We start from the raw sequence: 26,831 nt of genomic DNA, 5'->3' as shown, positions 1-26,831 counted from the left end.
GTTACTGTTTGTGTTCGGTCTCTTGGGATGTTTTTTTGGCACACTATAATTTAGCTGACTAGGGAGTTGTCTTAAGGAGCGGGGAGTCTGAGTGTTTCCATGACGACGTGCAGCAGCTGTGTGAGCTGAGCTGAATCTGTGTGTGTGTCAGACATTGTGGCATCGCCTAGAGACTGCGAGACTCGGTCTAATCAACGACCTCTTGACCCAGATCAATGCGATGGTGCTGAGCCAGGCAGCCATGGGGTCTGCTCCATGTATACTGTAGCACCACGCTCAAAGGGTGCAGCTGCACAGCTACTTACATTTCCTGGATCATCACAGGCTTCACTGGCGTCAGAGCGGCTTGATCCTCTTAGATTGGTGGGAGTATTAGTGTAGAAACAGGCTTCTCAAATATCCACGTAATCACGACCATTAGATGGATTTATTTGAAGTGTAATTAAAGTATGACCTCTGGATTTTTAATCTTGCTTGCCTTGAAGTTGGGTAATTTTACAAAGATATGATCGACATAATCGAGGTAAAGCTGCATGGAAAGAAACAGAACAGAATTTCATTGCTTGGATTAGCGGTGCTTTACAACAAGAGGTTCAAAATCAGTTAATTTGCTGAAGTTTAGAGCTGTTTTGAGGAGTTTTGAGCTTGTCATGAAACAAACTGTAATCAAAACTGATGCCTACGACCAACAAAAGCAAACAAGACAGTCAGACACTATTTACTGTTTCTACCTTGTAAAGCTTGTGAATGCTGCTGTGAGGTAGGTGTCAGACACAGCCACTTCTGCAAGTTATGACACTTTTTATCAGAAACACTATTTATACGAGCCAGCACAAGAACTGTTTCAGTTTGATCACAGCAACAAGGTTATAACAGTTAACAAAAACGAAACTAAAAACGAAAACTAAAATTTAAATTACATTGCAGTTAACTCAAACTAATACAAACTAGAAAATAAAATAAAAACGATAAGTAAACTAAAACTGTATCTTGTGTTCACAAAACTAACTGAAACTAACCAAATTAAAGACAAAATGTCCTTAGTTATAGTTTTTGACAATATTAGTAGACTTTAGGATTTAAATTAATCAGACACATTTTCCCAACCAATTTTACGACAGTTTTCGGCAGTTGTCAGCGCCGTACGGCACCATCATAGCGACGTACTGGAAAGAGCTTGTTTACTGCACTGACTGGCTGTGCGCTGTGCTGAGACCAAATGTAGAGGAGCAATGAATTAGAGCATCTGTAATAGTTAATTTCATGTGAGTCTGACTTTATTGTTACAGAGTCCAAGTTTCTAATTATTAAAGCTCATATTATATTGTTTCATATAATTTATGTTTTTATTATTTTTATTTAATTCATGTTGACATTATTTTATATAATTTATGTTAAATTTTTATATTAAGTTTATATTATTTTCTTGTGTTTAAGGCAGCAGCCAACATTTGGGTATCAGCATTGACTGAGCAGTGAGCACTTTGTTTAACTGGAAAATAAACAGTATGACAAAATATTTACTCTGACCTTTTTGAATCCTCCACCTGGTTAATAAGGTATGAAAAAACTGAAACTAGACTGAAACTAAACTGAAACTAAACTAAAACTAAGCCTTGTTGCAAAAATCAAAACCAAAGAAAAACTAGAATGCCTGCTCTAAAACTATTTGAAACTAAACTATAATGGAAAAAAAAGTCAAAACTAACTAAAACTAAACTATAATGGCAAATCCAAAACTATTTTAACCTTGCACAGCATCACCAAAATTGGAAAATACATACGTAACTCGCAGGAGGAAAAACATGACAATAGATCCAAATCTAAAGTTAGATATTTAAATGGGTCATTCACCTCTTTACATCAGCTGTTTCTCAGCACCGTGATCCACTTTTACTGTACAGCTGCCATGTTCAAACCGCCTGAACTCAAGGCCAACTCACAGAGACTCACACTGTAACCCTGTGTGAAAGGCAAAAACCCTCGAACCCCCAGGCAGTGGAAAAAGCAGTGAGTCATATTTCACCGTTTTTTTCCAAAGTCTGGACAGGTTTACTTTTGGTGAAAAGGAAAGGATGTCTTTACCCACAGTGTCCACAAGTATTTAATACAGGGGTGTGTCTCTAACTCTGAGGGCAACAAATCTGTAGGAATCATTACTTTGACACTGGACAAGTCTTTAAAACAAGAGTCTTATGTGTTGTAGTGAAACCATTTCTTTTACTTTTCCACTTCATGTAGTTATATCCTCATTAAGGTCTTTCTTGTGGTTTTCTCTTCATTCCTCGGCAGAATCAGGAGGAAGGAAGTAGTCTATATCGGTCAGAGACGTTGGAGAACTTGCGGTGACACTGACCAAGCCACAGGCTAACAGTAAAACACACACATGCAGATGCTGTGTTCAACAGTCATCCCAATTAGCCTGCTCCATTGACAGAGTAGTTATAGCCACAACTTCCTCTTCACCCCGGGCACCTGGGGTCCCCCTGTACTTTAATCTGGTGATGGCATTTCCTGAGTTGGCATTTTAGTTATAGGAGTGATCAAAAAACACTGAAGTAATAAGACAGATGGATGAGTAGACACAGCTGCAAAGAGACGGAGTGTTTGCTCTTTCTTATCACACATGCGTGTAAATACAGTCCACTTCCTGTCTGACGTTACTTGAACTTTCAGTGGCATTCTTCGAGTGGGACAATTAGAGGACATAAGTGTTTTGTTTTCTGCCAACATGTGTGTCTGTGCGTGCCCTTGTGTGCGTGTGTCCTTTAACTTCACCATTTGCTCTGTGCAGGCAGTCGGAAAGTGTTAAGAGCTCTCTTGTCTCCAATGAAGCATGTGCGTTGTCTTTGTATGAGACTTTGGCACCAGACAGGAGGAGGAGAAAAAGAGCACGCAAACACACGTTGCCAAACAACACCTCCCCTCCTGGCTAATTCAAGCTGGGGTTATGCATGTATCTTGCATCTTTTTCATTTGACCCTCTTTAGCCTGTAATAGTTTAAAACTGCTGCTTACTTCAAAAGCATCCAAGGTTTCAGTGTTCAGGCTGGGAGTGTCTTTGTAGTCATGTCCTACTGCTCCAAAGAGAATGAGGGATGGTTTCCACAGGCCAGTAACAAGATATTTAATGAATGTCTCCTGGAGGACAGTGAGAGCACTGTACACACATGCTATGTTTTTGTACTTGTTTGCATGCACTTGTGCTTTCGTGAGCATTGAGGCTGTTTTTAAGAATCATGTTTTCCTTCAGGGATGTTTGACTGGGTAATCCTTTCCTGCCACGTTCACTTCAGGGGTGAACTTTCATGTCTCCTCGTAAAGTAGGAGTCGGTACCTGTGCACACATGGAGCTGCTTCCAGTGACTGGGGAGCTACCATAAATGGTAAATTTCAGGACAGTAAGCTGGTCTTAGGGATCTTTCTGTTTTGCACTTCACAATGCTTGACTGGTTTTTCTCAGGAGCAGAAATAGTTAAAATAGCAGCAGGGAGGGATTATATTTGGCATTTATGTGTAATTTTTTACCTCGCTATTGGGGGGTTGGCAGCTCTCTAAAAAATGTATGAGTGCAGCATATTTTTCATCCCAGCTATGTATAGAATCTGTGTTTTGCTCAGGGCTGTCTCTGCACATCTCTGGTGAATCCTTGCTGCTGACCAAGGAGTTGTAATAACAGCAGACGTGTAATTGGGCCCTCTTCCATAAATCCCTGCCTCGCCCTTCAGACCCCTTGAGAGACAAGCTGTTGCAGGTAACACAGGTGATAGATGACAGGTGGGCAGAGCTGCCTGCTGCAGGCAAGTGCCGGTCTCTGCTGCTCATTCTATACAAAGTCAACCAGCTATGATTTAGCCACCGGGCATGGAGAGGCAATATGATGAACTGTTATGGGTGGAAATAATCATACACTCCAATGAATTTGAAGTAAGTTTGAGTAAAGTGGTAGTGTAGTTTCCCATACTAAGAGACAGTAAACTGATTTGGAAAGGATTTTATTTTGAGATGAATGATTGTTTAACAATTCGGATAAATTCTACATTCATGGCTGCCATTTTTCTGTGACATCACCATCTGTGCTGGAACCATAACTGCTGTAATCGTATTTCAGTTTATTTCTAAATATTTCTGGAGATAGACAACAGCTTATGTTATGATCCATCACTTTCTTGGCTGCCTATGCCCAAACAGGGTTAGATTGGGGAGTGACACGTGGGAAGGTTCCCACAGGTTGGATTTGAACCTCACGGGGTGTGCAGCCTAGATCGCTAGGCTATACTGACGCTCTGGCTAGCATGTGTTTTGGTGTGGTTCAGTGGAAATAGCTCATCCTTTGCTAATGTAAAGACAAGCTACCATTTTTACCCTGTTCTCCAGCTGCACTCTCAATTTGTAATTTCTCCCCATTTATCACATTGATACCGATTAAAGGCTTGTTCCTGAGCACTGTGTAGAACACGTGCCATCAGATCTGGCAGCCAAACTTAGCAGCAACAAACATGCACAAATCACTACCTGGTGCACACGTGTGCATCCTCGCTGAAGCAGCTTTCTGTACTCTGCATCACCCGCTGTCACTCTGTCATGGTTGCTGTCAAAGATGTCTGAAACAAGTACAAAGAAGAAGAAGAAATATGCATTCAAATTTAATTCGACTTGGTGCGTCATTTCGTTTTCCTGCTGCGAGGTGTGAAGATTTAAAATATGCATTTTAAAAGGTTTGTTGGTCAGATTTCTGCATAGAACATAGAGGTAAAAGTGATGTTATTAGGCCAAGCGGCAACCTCTGGTCTGGGAATATGAGACAATGTGGAAGTGTTAAAATCTGCTGTTTCTCGAGTGTTCGTTTGAGGCTAGCTCCGGAAGTAGTGGACGTCACATACACACCAAGCCAAAAAAAAGCCATTTTCAGAGCAGAAATTAACCTGTTTACAGCCTGGTTCAAAAAACATCTCCTGTCTGAGTTGCTAATTTTACTAACGGCACTCACTGAACGGGGAGTGAATTTTTTCTAACTCAGCCGTTCAGAAGATATTAAGATCGCGAGCTCCCCCAATAAGAGGCACAGCTGAGGGTCACGTGACCGACAGGCGCCCTATGGCTGTAGGAGAAGCCCTTGCCACTAACAATATGGCCGCTATAGCTAATGTGCTTCATTTTCTGTTTCCGAAACAGGCAGGTGACATCGGTGAGACTACGTCCATGTTTTATACAGTCTATGTATCAGGCATGTTAACTGTACAAAGCACTGACAAAATATTGAGACCCGTGGTGATTGGTGGGGTAGGCTTAAAGCTAACATTTTAAGCTAAGTAAGTTAACATTTTGGCTAGCTAACTGAAGGCTACATGGCTCATTTTGAGTCTTCAAGGCAAGCATGAAACAGTTTGGGAAGTTTAAGTTTGATAAAATATGTATATGTATGTAAAAACATCGTTGTGTTATTTGTTTAAATCCTAGTTTGTCTTGCTATCAATAGTAGCCATGTAATGTTAGCTAAGTTTTGTAAGTAGCTAACTGAGTGACACAGCAATCACATTTTTTGTTTTTTCAGCTCTGCCAGTTGACATTATGATTAAAATGTGAATTCCATCAAATACTTAAGATATTTTTCAGGAAATTAGTAAAAAAAGAAAAAATTTCTGTGCATCACTTTGCGTTTGAACATACAGGGTATTCAACACTAAACTAGAGAGACTGTCAAAGCATCCTTTATGAGTGCATGACATGTATCTATGGGTTACGGTATTTACAGATTTAGGGTCAACATCATTACATCAGAGCCATGTTGACTTTTAAAGTTAGTTTCTTTGGCACCACACTAAGGCTAAAGTCAGTTAGCATGCAAATGTAGCTCAACATCTTTATTCCTGGGTTTTGTATGATTTGAACATCTTCCTACATTTTGTCCAAGTGTCCATGACACTGATTTTAGCCAGCCTCCTGTGTGGGTGCTCTAACATGTGTCAAAGCTCTGCAGTTAGCTGCTGTAAGGGGAAATACTGGAGCCATTAGAGAGGAAATAGGAGCCTTTATTAGTCTGTCTAGTGTACACCTGGCTTCTATAACAAGCCTCTCCTTGTACAGTGATGTGTGTGTGCGTATGTGTGTGTTTTCATGGGTCTTGGTATGTCTTGGCTTCTTGCTCTCATGTCTTAGCTAATTGTGCCATCCACAAACCTCAGCTTTGAAAAGGTTGCAGTGATTTATATCTTCCATTAAAAGTTCTTTCTCCTCAAATATAAATCGAGGCTTCTGCCTGCTTGGCATTTAAAGGTATTCTTAGTTTTCAAACTGGAGTGACTCATATAAGAAATTGTGGCCCTCTAGATGAATGTCAAACACTCAGAGCTTCACTTTTTGTCAGACTGACAGGAGCTGCTCGCCTCAGACGCTCCTTGCTGGAGAGCTCCCATTGCTGACTCTGCCATTCAGAAGCCAAGTGGCATTTCGAAAACGAATCTGACGTCAAATAGGACTCGTCAGTGTTGAGTGCACAGTGACCTTTTTGTCTGTGTGTGTGTGTGTGTAAATTGGTAGGAGTCCAAGTCTGTATCAACACTGAGGAGCAGTGGCAGGAGAGAAGAGTCCCCTAGTTCCTCAACCTTTACTTCTCACCAACCCTGCCCTTTACACTCACACACCCTTGCTGGATCGGACAAACCTGAGTAAACTGAGCTGGGCTGGAATGAGCAGCACACGAAGGGGCAGGGTTGTCCCGCTGTGGGACACTCTAACTGTCAGCGCCCCCATAAAGACACTCCCCTCTGCATGCTGACATCCATCCTGCCTGGAACAGATGCAGGGGGTGTGGTGGGCACACTTCCACCTCACACTGTAATACCATGAATTTCTGAGAATGGAGGAAGCTTTGGGGCCACAAAGGATAGCTTTATCATTTTGACAGAGTCTGTAAAAAAAGTGCATGCATATGGTGTTATACCCTGAAAAAGCTGGACCCAGGAGATGTTCCCTGCATGCACCATTTCCATCCTGCAGTCTGGGGATGCTGTCTCTCCTCCAGAGGTGTAATTCTTTGGCCATGAGAGGTGTGATTTGGTTGCCTGTGAAATGTTCTCCCAGTATGGGTTGTTTTTTTATTTGGGAAATGTAATAATGTGGCCGGCAGTGTTTTTTGGTAGCCACTGAATGTTTTTCTGCAGCATGCTGTAAAACATAATGATCACAGTGGAATGGTTACAGTGTTGACATGAGAGAAGTGTGAAAGTGATTATGTGGTTTGGGCTGCAGACGGGCCTCCATAAAGTTAAGTGGCTGAGCGATGTTTGCTTGTTCCTCTCTGTATGCTTCTATATGTTAAATATGAAGAGAAAAAAAACATATACTATCAATCAGCAGCTGGTGGCGTATGCTATTTACTTTATATGACATCACCAGGGTTAAGTCATTTGCACAGGAAGTCTGCTTTTTTCATCTGCACATTTAAAAGAAACATGATCCCATGTTGTGTCAATCACATTTGCACTCTGACTCCAGAAAGTTTGTCTGTTTTTATCTATTCATTTTGCAGCCTATTTAATTTTTTGCTTTTGTAACACCTGATTTTGCCTTACAAAACATGGAAAACCAGAGACCATAATTTTTCTGAGTATCTGGTGCCTGTGCACACTTTTCCAGTGGCACTTTTTGTTTACTGTTTGTCCATATCTCACGTTTACTTATCAAAAAGGGGTTTTGGTGATCTCCTATTAATCAAAGCAGTTACTCTCCTTGCTTCTGTCAGGCTTTTCACGAGTGAAAGAACCCATTTTTTTGTTGTTGTTTTCTTTGGTTTCTATGTTCAAAGCCTTAAAATCACAATCTTACATGCTGTATGGCTTGTTATTTGACCAGTTTGTTGACGTTATGCAAGCTCCAAAAGCAAACCCTGTGTTGTCTGTTGCCCAAGCAGCACCCTGGCGGCAGTAGCTCAGTCCAAAGAGATTTGGCTTGGTAGGCTGAGGGTTGGACTGAGATTTGGAATTGAGCTGAAAGCTGGAGTTGCCCTTGAGCAAGGCACTGAAACCCAAAGTACTCAATGTTGCACGTTACTTTGGACAAAAATGTCTTCTAAAAATGAAATTGTAGATTGTTGAATTGTCAACCTCTGGCGCTCAATAATAAAACTGTTGCTGAATTTTAAAAAAAATAAGGATGCAGTACCTGAAGTGTCCACATGAGACTGTCTCCAGAGGCCTGAGAGGCCCTCGGAGTCTACATTTAGATCCCCCTTTTCTTACTAAAAATTCAAACATGGTACCAAAAGTTTTGATATGTAGAACTTATTTCCCTACTAATTACTGCATGAGTAGTGATTAGTTTTTTAACTCATAACACTCCAGCTAAGAGTGAATCTTATTTGGGCGTAGTAAGGGTGTGCTTGATTTGACTGAGTTGTTTGTGGTCTCAACTCTACTTTTGTGATTAAATGTTATTACTAAAAGTTACTCGTGTCCGATGGTGCCACCACCATTGCTTGGCCCCTAAAGAAACCAATAGGTGACGTTACTGGAACTTTGTTTATTGTAGAGCCTGACCAATATAGGATTTTTGGGCCCGGTGCCGATACCGATACTGGGGACAAAAAGAAGCCGATATCCGATATATCAGCCATTGTCCGATATATCCACTGATATCAGATATATCGTCCGTTTCCTATATATCCACTGATATCCGATATATCGACTGATATATAAAATAAATTCAACACAGGATAAATACTGTATATGAACGCAAATTATTACTAGCTATTGAAAAGTTCCATCTTCCATTTAATGCATGGGACTAAAGTTGATTTTATCTAACAATGTAGCTGCTTTCAAAACATGCAATAAGTACAATTACAACATAATACATTGAAACATTTTCAAAAACTATTTCAACGAAGACAATAACTTGTGAATTTATAAACCCAGGTTAATCCTGCATGGCATTATGAAGTGAGACGCTCTGTAATAGCCTTATATTAATTAATTAAAGAGAGCAGGAGCAACAGAATCTCCGTGGAGCAAAAACTTTTTATAATCGGCTACATTTTGGCTGATGTTGATTAATCAGTGACAGGCTATAATCGGCCCGATTAATCGGTCAGGCTCTAGTTAATTGTATGTGTTTTCTGTCCTCACAAGTATAATGACCTGAAATGATTCATCTCTTGCTGCTGTGAAAAAATAGTCTGAAACTTTTGATGGTGGAACTGTACAGGACGTTGTGTCAGAAGCAAATCTGAAAAGCTCATATGAAATGTAGAGATAGGTGTGTCACTAGTGCCTGTAAACCACTCAACCGCCCTGTAACCAACATCCCTTAATGTTGAAGTCATCATTCAGTCATTAATCAGTCATCAATCATTCAGTCGTCAACAGCATGGCTGCTTTTAATTGGCCCTGTCCCCCACAGTATCAGCTAATCCATCCATCAATATGTGGTAAAGTAATCAATGCTTTACGCCTCAGAGACCTTAAGTTAGAGTGAAGAGTGATCAGGCCTTGATCCAGGAGATTTATTTTTGCACAATGCAGCCCTCCGAGGACGTCAATGATTGAAATTAGTTTTGAAAATGCTATTTCAGCCTTTGGGTGCGGGTGACTCATGGAGCAGCAGACCTGTGTTTGTTTGGACCTCCCCCACACCCAGTGGGAATGGAAAGGGCTGGAGTATTTTTTCCGCCACCATCAGTTAGAAATCCCTTTGTTGGTGAAGGTGTGTTTGGTAAAAGTAGACTGCGGGGAAAAGATCGGCTCTGCTGTTTAGCTTTAGCGCTGATTGTTGTGCAAAACTGGCCAGTTGGGTTAAACGGTGAAAGCGGCCATTGAGAGCAGCTACAGTAGGCTTCAGTAGTTTCTGGGACACATGGGCAGTCATCTACGCAGGCAGGTTTGTAAACCCCCTTGTTCCGCTCTATGTGTGTGTGTGTAGATGTGTGTGTGTTGCCCTAATTGCCAATCTGGGGCTGCTTCCTTTACAGTAATGCTCTGGGCTACTGTGCTGCTCTGCATCCACACAGAACAGAGGCCCACTTCTCTGCACCGAGCCTCATAAAACTCTTCTTGTAGGTTTGCGTCAGTGGGGGGAGGATGTGAATTAGACTGGCCTTGCAATCAAAGCATGTGTCTGGTGACCAAGATAAAATTTTAATCATCTACTTGTCATGTTCTCACATCATTGTGTTAGTTACTGTAGATCCTGAGTGCTCTTCCGTGACTTGCACTTTGCATGTGACAGTGAACTGGACTTGAGTCATACTGCAGGGAAAAGGTCAGTGGTCAGTCCATGTGTCAGGACTCTCCAGCTGTTCTCCTCCCCTTCTGTGTTTTCATGCCATATGCTTGTCCTCTTTAAATACCTCTATTGGATAGATATTTCTAAGTGCTGAACACTGTTTTTCTTCCATTTTTAAAGACTAATAGCCAGGACGCTTTCTGAATTATTAAAACATGAGACCATTATTACATCTGTTTTCACCAGAGCTGTACATACACAGCAGAAGAAGCTCTCTTCTCACTCTGACCTATATAAGTATGTATAAATCATCTTCTTTGTCAGAGCTGCTGCCTGTTCTCTGGTTGGCTCGGGGCATGGTGAAGGACTACTTCCCTCAAGAGGACTTGATTTAATTTGGGACTCCACCGAGATGGTTCCACTCTGGGATTAACTCGTAACTCTTTGTTTGTGTTTAGCTCTCTGCACTTGTTGACAGTTGCAGTGTGTCATTTGAGGAACTGAAAGCACATGTGCCCATGTTTTTTTTTCCTCTGTATTTATAGCGCAGCCCTCTGTGTTTTCATCCATCCAGCCTCTGGCTTTCTAGTAAAACTACTCATTTTAACCCATCTTATCCATCAGTTTTTTTGGCTTGCTTGCATCCCCAGAGTCAAACTGCAACCTTCAACTACTTTGAGCAATATGTAGCTTCCTGTTGTCTTTTCAGAACTCTGTGGCTCTCTTATGGCTTTGGGCATTTAAAGGGGAAACTACTGTTTGATTATTCAAAGTTGCTGTTGGCTTAGGTGTAATACATATGGGTATGGTCTATATTCTTGTTTACTGCATCCTAACATGATGTTTCTTTTTATATAACGTGAACTTTTTCTTTCTGGGGTCTGTTTCAAAAAAGCAGGTTTAGTGAAAACTCACCCTGAGATAAGGGAAACTCTGGGTTTTCCATTTCAGAAAAAAAGGTTAACTGCACCAGAGAAAAAAAAGAGATGTAACTTGACCTTGGAGTCTGTTACTCTGGTAAGTCTGTGATCCTAACCTCGTCGGGGACAGGTTTTTCTCAATGAACCTCAAGGTTCTCTGTGTCTCTACCCTCTTTCAGAGCCACAAACGCCATTCGTTTCAACATTCATTCATTCAGTCAGCAGGCAAGTTTTGACAAAGTCTAGTTCTGCTGTCTGTCATTTAAAAAATCAGTCAGTCATACCAAGTCCATCAGGCACAGTTGGTGGTAACTGACTTTTTTGACTAACTTGGCATTAGGGCTGCACGATTATCGCAATCGCAATCGCAATGTCAGCACACGCAATTATGTAATCGCAAAAGAGGATATCGCAATCGCAATGTCAGCACATGCAATTCAGATTTTTCTCCATGATAACCAAGCAAGCGTGTAGACTCATCATGACACAACTTTTTTTATTAAATCGCAAGCACAATCGCAATCGCAATATTGTCCACCTAATCGCAAATCGCACCTTTTCCCCAAATCGAGCAGCTCTACTTGGCATGTAGCATGTCCTTTTGGTAACAATCCCGTGGATGGAGGTGCAGCATAACTGCACAGAGAACTAAATATTCAACAGGAAATGGTTATCAGAGCTCACATTCAACCATTTGGGCTAGCCAAAAATTCAAGCAGTTTCAGGACAGAATTTATGACTTATTCAGGGTTCCCTCTATAATACTTGGGTGATAACTAAGGGTGGCCATTTCAAGCAAAAGAGCGATTTGATGTTTGCCTCTATTTGAAAAAATAAACGAAAATGAGGTGCAGTGCAAACTCTTGATCATCAATAATTTTCGAAGGAGTTCCTGCACTTTCTGATCCATTTTTGAGCGTCTCCTTGTTCTTGTTTTGGCTGTAAATCCTCCAAACTGTTGACTCCTGGTCTGGCTCCATTCATAACGTCAGTTTGTTGCCATAGCAAAGTTAAATACGATCTGTTTTTGACACTGTTTGTTTTATTTTGAAAGTCACTGGGCATTTTGGATGGTTTCTGCACAACTTCCTTTGAAATTGATGCATAACAGCTCCAGCATCCAACATAAAACTGTGAATGGACAAAGCCATCATCACATAAAAGATTGAATTTTTTTAATGTTAATAAATATTTGAATATTTGAAAATCATTGCCTATTCCAAGTGATAACCAGCCTACAACACGATATATACAATGCAGCCATATTGTGTATCTTTATCAGCCAGACATCATGATTTATCACCACACAACTATCTTTGGATTAATAAATGATCAAAAAAACGCTGTGTGTGGTGTGACTACTGTATGTTGTTGTCTGGGAATTTCTCTCCCCTGGAACCTGAATCCATGTCTCAAAATCTGATATCAGTCCAGCTTTGGCTGTAATCTGTAGGAGCTGTTGAAATCCTCCCACTTAGCTTAGGAGACATGTCAGTGTGTCTGCTGGGCCACTGACCTCATTTTCTGGGCTCCGTCCTAACATGATGACTCCTCTTGCTTTCCCATTACCCATCACCCCTGCAAAGCTACTGTACGTGTAAAACTTCAGGAACCATCACACACCGACATCGCTGTGCGCAGAAAGTTCTCAGGGGCTGACGCAGAGGATGTGATTATGATAACAGAGAATGAGGAGACAGGGATGTATAGAGATTTGTAATCTGGGGCCAGATGCTGCTGTATTGGATTGGATGGCTGTTGATCTCCTGCGAGGAATGATTGCACAGTGTGACAGTAAACCCAGTGGGAGTTAGCGCCCATGAGGAAATCAGTCGACTGTCAGAGATTTTTTTTTTTTAACTGTTGGTTCTGGAGCAGATGTAGTTAAAGCAGTGACAGATTTCCTGAGCTGTATTTCCTTTCTAAGTGTGTGCTTTTGGATTAATCCTCTTAGCGACCCACACCACGCCCCCTTAAAAATCTGTTTGTTTTGTTTTGAGGCATATAAGTTACAGCTAGGACAATAGGAACCAGATATTTACAACTTCTTTTCAAACTGCTCTCAATGAAGTTACTTTTTAATAGACAAAAAAGTAGTCAAATTACCCCCTTTCTTACTCGTGTTTGGTTTGTTTTGTGCAGTTACAGACTCCATTTCTGGAATCAGAATTAAAACACTTGATCAAAGACTTGTTAAAAAATCACATTGTCTGTTGGATGAAATCTTTTTGGGTCAAGGTTTCAACTTGTGAGACAATACTAGAAAGTAGATCAAGGTCAGAGCACGTCTTTCCATCTCCTGCAGCTCAGTAAGGAAGAGGAGTGGAGGAAGAAGGATGTGGATGACAGGGTAAAAATAATTGCAGTGCTCCTCTCTGTTATCATTACTACCTTTGTTTTATCCTGTCTCTCTTTTTGATTTGTTTCTCCACTTTTAACCCTTTGTTCCTCTTGTTTTTCCCCTCACTTTCGACCAGCATCCTTTAAGCACCGAGTCTCTGTTTTCATTAAGAGCCATGAAATAAGACACGGCCACCCTTCACTGAGTCAACCATGTTATCAGGCTAGAGCCCCGATCAATATGTTCTGTGTGTGGGGAGAAAACACAGACACAGAAACAAAGAAACAGAGAAGTGGAGCAGAGCTGGCACAGACTCTTGAAAATCTGACGGTGATGTGGGAATAATTAGAAGCCACTCTTGGAGAGAGTGTCACAGGAATCCTGCGAAGTCTCCGTGTGGAATGGAGGGATGGTTGCAGTGTTGGGTGCAGGGTTGTCATCTCAGCCTCTGAAGGGGTCGACGTGAGGGTAGGGGACCTGATTGACTGTCTGTCAGAGTGAGGAGACCTGGCTGAATCTGAGTGATCCGTCTCCAGACGGCACAGGGGCAGGAGAACTGCACACAGGGGATGATGTGTGATGAGTCTGAGGAGGTCGCCTCAAGGCTGACAGTGACTGACAGTTAGCCAGGTCTCTGCCTTTTTTTTTTCCCTCAAAGCACATGTGTAGGAGTCTGTGTCACTTATTCGTTTCAGGATAAGGAGAGAGTAAAAATCCTAAATTCAAAAATTAGTAGGGCTGGGATGATGTGCTATTCTTGCGATTTAATTCTTTCACAATTTTTGGGGTGCAGATTTAATTTAAATTGCGATTTTTTGATATTAACAATTTTTGCGCTTTTTAGTTTGCTTTTTTTAACGCCAGACCATGAGAAAAAGTTTAACGATGATGATAATGTCTACAGTCTATATCAGTAGCCATATTTTGCCATAGAATGCATATCATGTGAGTCAGAGTCCTCTGCAAGAGGAAAGTGGTACCTTTTTTCCCAATCCAGTTTATAAACAAAGACTAAAATGAAGGATTTGAATTTGAAAAAAAGTTTTTTGTTTTTTTTACAAAGAATCACAATTTTGATGTTGTCTAACAAAAAATCCTGATACATCAATTTTTGACTTTTCTTCCCACCCCAAAATTTATTTTTTTTGTTTTCTTTTTGTTTTTTTGCCCAGCATGTTGCATTTCACTCACCTATAAAAAAAAGTGTATTAGCTTGCTAGGTTTGGCTCAAGCGGCACAAACCCAAAGTAAAGCTGAAGTCCAAGGAAATATAAAAAATTTGTCTTGAGAATAAGACATGATTGAAGTCTGTAACATGAGCTGTAATTAATTAATGAGATGCACAAAAATATGAGTTCATACTAGGGATGTCCAGATATTACATTTTCACTTCCCATACCATACCGATACTGCAGCATTGAGTATTGTCCGATACCTATATTAATTCTGATATGATATCAGCATTAAAATGCATACTTTTATTACTTATTTTGTAGTATGTCTGTCATGTTAGAAAATACTCGATTAAGTGACATTATTCAAACAAAGAACAGTAGTCAACAACAGTAGGTATGAGGAAAAACTGACCCATTTATTATTAACCAATGGGTAACAGAAACTGCTTATATCGGAGATTTTAGATGCATTCCGATACGATACCGATACTTGTTTTTTTGCTGATATCGGACTGATATCCGATATCAATATCGGACTGGGACACCTCTAGTTTATACGACAGTTATTAGTGTCCCAGGAAGTTCACTTTTGGTGCAGTTAACAGTGTAGAAAAAAGACTGTTTTGATATTTCGTAGTGAAACTCAGGTGTGGCACCAGTGTTTGAAAAAGGAACAGATACCCAGCCAACTTCAACAGCGTATAAAAATATTTATTTAGTTGCTCTTTCAGGAAGAAGCTTTCATCCTGACATGGTGAAAACAGTGAAAAGCAGATTCATGAACCCGCTGTTGTGTCTGACATAAGAGAGACATTCCTCAGGTTTCTCTCTCGTGACGACACAGTGTCGGTACAGATTCACTCAGACCATGTGCCTTTCACTCTGACAGGATGAGGGAATGCCACAGCGTTCCTCTCGAATACCTGAAAGTATCTGAATACTTCTGTAAGTATTCAGCTCTTCACCGTGTTTAGACACTCACTGTTATGCTGTCTTTCAGGTTGCCTGCCAAAAACAAAGAAATTTCGCAGCCAGCTCTTCGTGCTGTTCGTTCTGTCCTCTGGAGAGTTACATCACAGGAAGCTCAGACTATTTATTACCTGTTTTTCTTAATTACACTGATGAACAGAGACTAATTGAGCCTAATTTTTTTTTAAACAGGAAATGGTTGTCATCATAACGGACAGATTACAGGGTGCTACAGTGATAACGTCCTCAGACGTGTAATTCCTGTTTAATTGTCCCATTCATCCGTCCCACAGTAACTGGAACTGAGCAGAGGAAATTAATGAGCCCAGATCAGCGCTCTCATGTGTGTTTTCACAAAAGCCTTCCTCAGATTACACAACCATGATATTTTCGCTCATATCCTGCTTCTCATAGAGTTAAAATCAATTAAGTGATACACTTCCAACACTTAAGAGTTAAAAGAGAGGAAAAAACAGTGGACTGAGTCTTGTGTGGTGGACAGAGATACCGTTTATCTTTGGCCTGAGTTGTAAGAGAACGCCGGGATCACTTGGCTCCTCAGTGACACACACATGCCGGTACTTTGGCCCCGGGAGGAGGGGCTTGGATCAGGTTTGGCAGGTGAAAAAAAGCAGGTGCAGCTCCTCAAACACACCTGGGAAAGGAGAGATGAATGTGTGTGAGAGAGGGTATAATACAGGAGAGTTGTGAAGGATTTTTTTTGGCTGTGTTTTAATACAACAAAGACTAGTCTCAGTCTCTGCACAGGCGCACTTTGGCAAACTGGGTGGGCAGGATTTGTTTTGATTTGGACCGGGTTGTGTGGGAGACTTTTTTACAGTTTAGTTGCTCTTTGGACTTTGGATATGTGAAACTGAACAGTTGGAGGCAAGGTAACACTCTTTAACCCGCTCCTTTCTTTGAATACTCCTTAACATTGACTACATTTGTTGTATTTTATTTAAATTTCTTTATACCTTTAAGAAGAAACCTTTTAAGGATGTTAAAAATAGATGACTTTGAGCTCTTTCTCTGGAGCTAATCGCACCGTGTATTTCTTCTGTTGAGGGATGATGTCTTGTGCCGTTTTATGCTTGGTCTGTAAGATTTTAATTAAGAAAAACTGTTCCTGTCAGCTCCTCTTTCTGCTGTGTCGACAAGTTCCTGTTTGGTGTGAGGCGGTTTCATATGAGGGCCTCCTTTTGCTCTCAGGTACCCATGACTACACAGGGTTTCCATAGGTACCATGAGCCCTCATAATGTGTCCCTCTTCCAAGCCTGTTTATTTTTCCCAGGAAAGACCCCAGCCAGTTTTGGGTCAAGGAGTTCTCCACTCTGGGCAGACGTGCCTGCTTGGCTGATCATAGGTCACGCTTTTCCTCTGACTCAACCCTTGAGTCATCTCTGATTTATAGACATGGTGTTAGAAAAACCTTGAGGCACATAATATTTCTGTTTCCAGGGAGCCAAATATTAAACCAAAGCACTTTACATTTTTTTCATCCATAGTAAGAAGAGCTGCTTGTATCTTCTCCCCCTGCCTGCTCTGATCCCTCTGTGGTGCAGAGCCGGTGAGAAAAGCCTGCAATGTGCCACATGAGGCTGACAGCCGAACAGGACTCATTACTGGCTCTCCTCTCGCTGCCTGCAGCATGGCTGAAAAAAACACCAAATTAGATGTGCCAGGGCTCGGTGCAATTTCAGGCTGTAACCCAGTTGAGAAAGAGTTGTGATGACTGCAGTCAAGTCGTGAGCCTGAAGGGACAGAAACGTGCTGCTGCAGTTTGCATAGTTATTATCATAATCTACCAAGGGACATCACCGTCTTCATGGTGAGATGAGTTATATACCAACTACATGCTGCTGACTCTTATCTCTGCTGTGAAATGTTTTTTTGGCTTTTTTTTTCTAGGAATAAAGGCTGTCCAAAAAGTAGACAAAGATATTGGTACATATTTGGTCACAAAGCGTTGTTATTGGTGCAAAAGCTGGATTTCTTCCCCTTTAACTGGTCTTCAAAGATCTTCTATCAGCAGCCATATAATTACTCTGTCTCTTTCTCTGTATTTATGGTGGTTAGATGGTTTAAAACCACAGAAGCTAACAGCGACTACAACTTTGTCACATGAACTGTGGGTGTGGTTTTGTTATATGCTGACTGTAAATGAAGTTGAGAGTTTATCAGCATCACATCTTTTGTTCTCACCTCCTTTATAACTTCCTCTTAGCTGAGCTCTGTTTATGAAGTTTGTTTCTTGAGACAAAACCTGTGAGTGTAGAGGCACAAGTCACATCACAGCAGGTATGGGTACCTTTCACATTTGAAACAATACGGTACCGATACCCAGTACCTGGCAATCAGTACTGGTTCTCAACAGTACCAATTTTCGGTACTTTTTTGTGTATATGTGGTAAAAAAAATATCAATTTGTTTCTTAATGTTTATTAATTTGTTTAATAATTTAACATACTTATTCTTCAACATATAACCTTGCAATGCTGTGTTTATGTCCAGCATTAAAAATCCTCTACTCTTCCACTCCTTCACAGTCACAAGGATGCACTTAGGTACGGCAACATAGTACATTTTGATTTTACGTGAATTGGTACCTGATACTTTTTGACCTATAAAAAGTACCTAATTTGGTACCTGTCCCTACATCACAGACATGTAAATAAATATTCTTTCAGTTTCTGTTGCTTTTTCATGCATTTTGTATTAGGGATGCACGATATTATTGGCACAACATCGGTATCGACTGATAAAAGCTTAAAAACACGTTCATCGGTATCGGCACATATGAAAATTTCTGCCGATAAGCACAGCAGATAAGGTGCTGTTCAGTTAGGATTATTATTATTTTCCATCTGAAAAATAAGCTCCTTAAATAAAATGTAGCACTTAATTCATTTGCACTGTGTCTGTCACCAGGTTGTTACAGTAGCTCTAAAATAATCAAATGCAACTTGGTTATGTTTAAAAATGCATTGTACATTTAAAGTTCATGTGATCTAAAGAAATTATTTTTCTGTATTTCAATACTGAATGTCTTGAGTTTGAAAAAGAATACATTTCTTTTTTATGGGAAAATCATTTTTTTTTGTCTTGTTTTATGTGTGTTTCTTAAACAAATAAGACCGTCACGATTAGAGTAACATATAAATTCCAGTATAGGATAGACTTAGCTTTCTTTACAGTGAAAAAAACAAACAAACTTGTGATTATCAGTATTGGTATCAGCCAAAAGGGGTTTCGATATATCGGCATATCGGATATCGGCAAAAATCCAATATTGTGCATCCCTAATTTTTATAAAGTATACAGCCAAGATTAATAAAAAAGATGCTGAAAGTCTGATTAAGTATTTGTCTTAGTGCGATGCACAAAATCCCCTGCTTGCACATCTGATCCGCAAATGAGTTTAGTAAACATTACAGAATTCTTTGTTATGCCCAGTGATGTGATAATAATGTAAATGCCGGACATCACAAACACATTGTCAATCTAAAGGGATGAGAGTTACAAAAGAGTTCAATCATAGCAGCAGTGCAACAGATTGAACAGAAATTCTCTCAAAAATTGTCAGAAATGATGGAAAGTCTGGGAAAAAGAATATTCTCTATGATCTTTAAAGAAAGTAGTTTCACACCACATTTAAAATCAATTCAACAAGAGGACAGGGGTGAGAAAGTCTCAGTGGTCTGTCAGGTAGATGCCTGTAACAGAACACGTCCTCGGCAGCTCTCTGTCTGCGGCCTCAGGCCTCGAATCAGGAGAGATGCTGCAGAGAGCACGCCTCATTCTGTCTGAGGGTGTATCCCTAACTACACAATGAACTCAAGGTTATTTACCCACATCACTGCACTTCACTGCGTCCCTTTCTCAAGGTTAACCTTTTTTTTAGGATGTGTATCTTGGATGAATCTCATTAAATAAAGTCCTTTTTTTGTGTCTCCTTCCTACAGACCTCCCTGCTTCCTCTCTGCAGTACCAGTGTGGATCAGTGGACTACCTGTGCTCCCCACGGCTGGTGAAGAAAATCCCAGCCCCCAGACCATGTCACGACAGGCCTGTCATCAAACCCCGACCCCAGTCCTCCACCTCGCCCAGACCTCCAACCGCACAGAAACCTCAAGGTAGAAATCCAGTGTGACTCCTTCCTTCCCAAGGACAAGTGACCACATTGAGTCTGAGCAGCAGGGTCAAACTCCTGCCTGTCGTTCATTCTGCTCTGACTTTCTGCTGCACAGCCTCACTCTGTCATTCTCAGCTCAGTGGGTCACGACCGCAAGAGCTGCTGCTCTAAAAGAGGCCAGTGGCTCCCAAGTGTTTACATTTGGGCGTCAATTTAAGAATGCTAAATATGAACAACATGTGTTGAGTTCTGTGAATACATCATAGGATGGTGACAGCCAGACCTGACCTCAATATTTAAGTACCATACAAGTATCGAATTTTTCAGCAATGATCTCATTAGTGTGCTATGCATTTATAGGAATGTAAACCATTACTGTTTGATCAGGATCAGTGTGTTTGCATTTTTAGTTGAAGTGGGAACAAAATAAAGAGAAGAATTCTCATTAAAATTCCCAAAAGCAAAGTGGTGATGCATTTAAATTAGGGTTCTGAAGCCTGAAGCATTCAATTTACAATCAGTTTTAACAAAGAGAAGACCGTGCAGATTTCTTTCAGAGGGAGTTTTTGATATTTTAATCAAGGATGAAAATTGTTATGAACAATAAAAGTAGTTTGATTTTAATATCATGGAAACTACTCAGCAGCCCCTAGGCCTGTTACAGCTTAATCTGTTTTTGTTTTATGTTTTTTTAAGATTGTGGTTTGGACATCTCGTGCCTTAATTACCTCCACCAAGGAGGTCATGTTTTTTGGAGAGTTTGTCTGTCTGTCTGTGAACAACATAACTAAAAAAGTTACTGACAGATCTTGGTGAAATTGTCAGGAAATGTTCAAACTGGGATAAGGAAGAAGTGATTAAATTTTGTAGGTGATGCGGATCTCCATCTGCATCCAGGATTATTTTTCAAAGGATTCTTTATCAGTGTGAGATAGGCCTGTTTTCACCATATGTGTATATAACTCCATGATAAATGGTTGGATTGCTTTGCAAAACAATACAAGACAAGGTCACCATCATTTCTGGCTGATCTACAAGTACAATCCAGATCCTGGCAATATTCTGGATACTAAGATCCAGAATAAGAAATATGTACTTGGTCATCATAAAAGTTATCGTAAAAACATGCAACTAACACGAAACTGTTGCAGAAAGTCTGCAGAAATGAAGTATAACATTAAAGTAGGACTAAAGTGTTGCATGATAACCACAGTATGCTTGGTGGAGATCTGCGCTCTCTGAGTCCTTCTCTCGTTTTGATGGTAGGATGAAAGAAGGAAGGAGCTTCAGAGAAAGTGAAGGATTGAAAGGAACGACTTTCAGTTAAGGGTCATAGGCGCCCAGGTCTTAAGCTTCATGGCCCAAAGACCCTGTACATGGACTGTGATCCATCTCTTGGATGTAGATCTAGTGATCATCTTCTGTTTCTTTCGGAATAGTCCGTTTCAGGTTTAACACACATTTAGCTGCTTTGTAATGATCAGATAAAAACACTGTACATGAAACTTAAAATGAACCAGTTTTAAAAAACAAACATTAAAGAATGTTATTGAGCAGGAAACAGTTTTATCAAAATAAATACATAAAGATATTTTGATGTTCTTACAACAAGGAAACAGGTTTATTTGATCCATTTTCTCACCGAGCAGAATGAGCTGCGTTATGTGTGAGCACAATTTGTATTGTAGTCACATGTTTAGTGTTCCCCAGCTGACAGGATCGGTCATAAAACTCTTTACAACCACACACTGCTCATCCTTTGTGTATGAACCCCATCGTAAACAGTTCCTGGCAAAGGGAGATTGTAAAATATCTTTTTTTTTAAGACTTAAATAAATTATTTTATTAAGTTTTTTTCTATATTTACTTGGAATGGACCCAAATTTTAAACATGCAGTAAAAACACAACTGTAAAAACTGTTGAATAAAAACAAAAAGGCACCACCCTAACCCTGATGTTACTCTAGAATATCCCCATAGAGAAAAAGTGTTTTCAAATTTTTCATGAAATCTGCAAAACTAAAACATTTCTCTCTTATTTTCACCCCTTGAAAATGTGCTCAACTTGTGTCTGGTGTTTAAAACTGTCTACTCAACCTATCTATTTCTATCAGTGACACGCACACAGACAGAGGAAGTGCTTAAATTAACAACTGTAACATTTCACGTTTCCTGCTTTCAGACATTAAACTTTGTGCAAATCAGAACTATGCAAATAAAAAACGACCAGACGGTGACGCCATCAGGAGCTCACCTAAAGCATGCATGGATGAGTGCAGGGGGGCATTTTAAAGACAGTTTTGTCATTTCTCTGTTTGCTTAAGTGTTTTTTTCATCTAACTGGAACTGTGGTCACTTACGCACACACTTGTCTCAGCATCCTGTTCTGAAATAAGGAAGTTGCTGATAGCTGTAGTTCAGCGTCAGTCTCTTTCTCTGCTCCACAACTCTTTTATCTTCATTTTTCTTTCTTTTGGAGTTTTGTCTCGAGGTTGACTTTGTTCGCAGAAACAAGCAGGTTTTTGACATGAGCTGAGCCATGGAGGTTTTCTCACTCGGGTGTTTACATGTTACCTGATAGTTCCTGTGCGTGCCTGCAGCTTCATGCTTCTATTTCTCTCTTTTTTTGTTCGCACGTCTGGATTCTTGTATCTGAAGTGCCCCCTAAACCGACGCACCTGCTCGCCCTCGGGCAAGATAAGAAACCGAAGAGGATCCCACCGGCGCCCTCGAGACCTCTGCCAGCTCCCCCTCCGCCACCTAAACCAAAGTCCGGTGTGACTCCTCCTGGAGTGGGTGCACAGCCGCAGAGAGAGGCACAGAAAGTGGGGCTGCTCATCGAGAGGTTCGAAAATTCAAAGTAAGGCTTTTCATTATGTCTTATGGTGTGCAAAGGAGCGTTTTATCGACTTAGCTTTTATCTATTTATAATTTTATCTGGTTTAAGGTTACAAAACCAAATGAAAAAGTCTTTGATGCTCATAATTCCACCTTTAAAAACTGAATTCATTTTGGTTGTAGCTACTGTATAATTCATAGAGAACCTTATCTTCAAAGGAGGTGTTACACTGTCTTTTTGTGTGTTTGTGTGTGTGTGTGTGTGTGTGTGTGTGTGTATGTGTATGTGTTCCCAGGGTGCCAATCCTGGGTGTGCTCCCTCGCTCACAGCTGCACCTGTGTCTGAGAATGGACCCTGCATCCGACATCACTTCCTCCTGCGGCCAGGACAACAACACAGCAAAGGTTGCAGGAGACTCCTCCCCTGTGGACAAACTTGCACTTAGCACCTCAGAACGGACTGGTGAAGTGTCTGAACTTTCCCGCCTGGCCTCCGTGCACCTGGACAGCTCAGACGACGCCACCCTCGACGACTGTGACATCACGCACGACGGCGTCAGTTGCCTTGATGTTGTGGAGCGGGAGGAAGGCTCCTCCCATGAACTCCTGGACAATCAGGACTCCTCGGAGCAAAACGGGAAGATTCCTAACCGGGACAGTGGCATTGACAGCCCTTCCTGCACCGCAGAGGGGGAAGTGTTCCCCAATGAGGACGCCATTGATGAGGAGGATCATTATGACAGCGTCACAGAGACAGAGAGTGTGTCCTGCTGCGTCACCCTGGAAAACAAAAGAGACTCGACACAGGATGAGGACAGTGACCTGGATGAGGGCAGCAGTGGAGAAATCCACTCTCTGACGGACACACAGACGGGTTATCTGACTGAGGCACACTCAGAGGCGCACAAAGTGAGTACCTCACATGCTTCAGTCTCATCAAACCATAAAAGTCAAGAACTATCATTTAAAGCTAAGGTGGAATTATTGTTTACCACGCTGGGGCACTTTTTAATTTTAACCTCCCATCATGATTTTCAGGAATGTGAAATTGAGCATATCCTGCAAACTTAAAGCTTAATTTCAGACAGTGAGTCTGCCTTTGAGGTCGAAAAAAATAGTGTGTGTCTATTATTATCTCAGCCTGAGCGAGCGATTTCAAAGAATACTTCCACATGAAACGTTAGACTCTGTTACAGCCTCAGTTTTCTAGTCACAAGTGAATGATTTCACCAGAGAGCAGCTCTGCTGTTACATAAAAGGACAAATACCTGCTTAAAAGCTGAAACAGGAGCTTGTGATAGCAGTTATATAAAAGCATCCGGAGACCAATATCGTCCCCACAGCTGAGCTTAAGTTTCCTTTTTCTCGTGTCCTTCACTTTGACTATTGATTGTAAACAACACTGGTACTTTAAACTGAGCACAAGCTGTTGGCCTGCATCTTTTTCAAAACCTCAATTGCTTGGTTGAGCCTTAAAATAGAAGCATGTTGAGGATTTTGTTTCTTTTTTTATTTAACCTCTATTTTACCAGGAATATTCCCAGATCCAAAAGAATTTTTTACAAGGGAATCTTGGCTTAAACAGCAGCACAAGAAGACAGAAACATTAGACACCAGTAGGGATGGGTAACTTTCACATTTTAAATGATATGGTACCAATGCCCGGTACCTGGCAATCAGTTCCGGTAGTCACCAATTTTCTGTACTTTTTTTGTGTTTGTGTGTTATAAACATCTTTCTTTTTTTTTTTTTAATTTAACATATTTATTCCTCAATATATAACCTTGTAATGCTGAGTTCATGTCCAGCATGGAAAATCACCTACTCTTTCACTCCCTCACAGTCACAAGGATGCATTTAGGTTGTGAAAGATGGTACCTTTTGGTTTTATTTGAAGTGGTTCCTGGTAATTTTGACAGAGTCGGTCAGTACCTATAAAAGTACCTAATTCGGTGCCCATCCCTAGACACTAGCAAATAAACAGTACATTAATTTATAAATTGTTAGTGTTCGGCAGTGAAACAAGTGCACAGGCTCATCAGATGATCCTTAATCCTAGTTTTAAATAATCCAGACTAACAAAATTACCCAGGTTTAGATGACTTCATAGCTCAGACGAAAATGAAGGAGCAAAAACACTAAAAGCACTTTGACCAAAGATGTGCTTTTAGTGAATTTCAGGAACAACGAACAGCATTTGTCCATTTGATCAAAGGTTGTAACCAGTGACAACTTGGAGGTAAGTAAAGAGGACAAATAAACAAAAATAAATTCAATTAAAAAAATAAAGAATGAAGCTTTTTCATAAGAAGATTTATCCCACAGAACAAAAAAAAACAAACCACAAAAACGAGCAAAAATCAGGGATGAGTTAAAAAAAAAAATAACATGTTGAGAAATTACATGTTAGCTTTGTTTATTGCTTTTCTCCATCTTTTACGCATTACACATTTTTAACATGACTACCCCTGAATCTAGTGAAGCTTTCTTAAGCTTCGTCTGAATGCATGAAAGCTTTTTTACCCAAGACACAGAAAAAATCATGCATGCTTAAAGCTCCTGTGAGGATCTGTTTGTGCCCATTTGGCAGCCCCAGTAGTGTAATCAGTGTCTTTATTAATATATGTATCAGCTATGTACAGTTAACCACGTAACCACGTGATCTGACACCTACTGCCCACCGGTGGTTTCAGACAGTCATTAACAACTGTCATTTGTTTTGCTTTATTTCCCATTATGAAGTTTTATCAGTGTTTATTTAAGTCTGTTTGAAAACCAGCTTTCGCAGCATATGTGGCTTGTTTACATAAATTTATCTTTAGATTCATTTCGCAGCCTTTGTTGTAAGCAGGGACTTTCAAACACCCCCAGAGTTTGCAAATGTCACACGAGAACTCAAACTGTAAACTACTACAACCTCCTCTGACCGCCCACACCCACGGTCTTCAGGGGAAAGGTATCTATGCTCTCCAGAGTTTCCTGATCCCAACACTGCTGTGAGAGGAAGGGCCTCTTTAACTATGAATATTGGTGACACAGCTGACATGTCGAAGGCCTTGTAATGACATTTTTATCACTGTAGGATGTGGGATTTCAGTGAGCTGCGCTGAAAGGGGATAAGAGGCTGAAGTTTTTGTGCTTGTGCTGACTTGGTCTGCCTTCTGTTTTGCAAACAGTGGAAAATTTGGAGTTTTACTTTCATTGTCATGTGAGATTTAATAATGCTAGGCTTCCTCACAGTTTATAATCTGTGGTGGAAGTTTCATTCTTCCATTTCTTTTGTGTGTTTATGATGTGGGAGACAACTGTTTGGAAACCCACATGGTTCTCAGCAAGGGAAAGAGAAACAGCAGATATGATGTCCTAAAGCTACAGTGAGAAACTTTTGATTTGATTTAAATCTGGCGCCCCCTGTGGACAAGGAAGTACATCCTGTCTCTTTGGTTTTATATTTTTGTATTTATGCAGAGGTAATCTGACAAAAATATCCTGTTATTTTTTTAACAGTGAGCCGTAATACTTATTTTAAATACTGGCTGTTAAAAACTGTAAACATGTAACAAGCTATCATCCACTGGTTCTGACACCTACCCTCTCACAGGATCTAAAAATAACAGTTTAGAGATATTCACTCGTGCTCAAGATTGTCTTGTTTGGTTTTGAGGCTCAGAGAGAGGTATCAACATCAGTTTTAGTCTGCCTCATGGTCTGTTCAGTAACTGCGCACAGGAGCTTTAAATAACAGTAGGCTGCTTTTACAGGTAACCACTGCTGCTGAGTTTAACCAGTGACTGAAATAGAGCTTTTTGAGAGTCAGTGTCAGTTGTTCATTTCAGATCATGTAACTGTTGCCTCATTTAAGAGCATATTGTCTGATCAAGCTGTCAGAACTGATAATCTTCAATAACTGTCCTCTTGTGTCTGTTGTCATCAAAGTCCATGTCTAATAGCTTTATGAGCCAGGGTCACATTACGTCATGGAGAGTTTTGTTGCCCTGCATCTTGATAACAGCACAATAGTAGTTGTGCATGACATGTATCTTGGTAACAATTAATCAAGATACAGCTCTTAATGATTAATGAAAACAAAAAGCTTTTTATTATTCAATTTGTAGGAAAAAAAGAAAGATAAGTGTCCTTTAAAATTTTACAAGAATATCCTTGAACGTTCGTAACATATGATCCTGTGAAACAATGTAATTAATTTTTTGTTGCATGTCAATCAGTAACT

The 26,831-nt window shown here is 40.5% G+C and overlaps 1 protein-coding gene across 1 annotated transcript in view; it reads left to right on the top strand.

Annotated features, from left to right (window-relative positions):
* fgd (faciogenital dysplasia) overlaps positions 1-26,831 on the top strand; it is a 73,807-nt gene that overhangs the window by 31,629 nt on the left and 15,347 nt on the right. The window contains exons 2-4 of the mRNA XM_074682042.1: positions 19,593-19,763; positions 22,421-22,622; positions 22,897-23,509. Of these exons, the coding sequence (XP_074538143.1) occupies positions 19,593-19,763; positions 22,421-22,622; positions 22,897-23,509 (986 nt within the window). The remainder of the gene's footprint in view (positions 1-19,592; positions 19,764-22,420; positions 22,623-22,896; positions 23,510-26,831) is intronic.

The sequence above is a fragment of the Halichoeres trimaculatus genome, unplaced genomic scaffold, assembly GCF_033239565.1.
Source record: "Halichoeres trimaculatus isolate MK-OKI-2021-1 unplaced genomic scaffold, fHalTri1.1 fHalTri1_scaffold_11, whole genome shotgun sequence".
In the NCBI taxonomy this organism is placed as follows: domain Eukaryota; kingdom Metazoa; phylum Chordata; class Actinopteri; order Labriformes; family Labridae; genus Halichoeres; species Halichoeres trimaculatus.
Note: the sequence above shows the minus strand (reverse complement) of the source record. Positions and strands in the feature narration are given on the sequence as shown.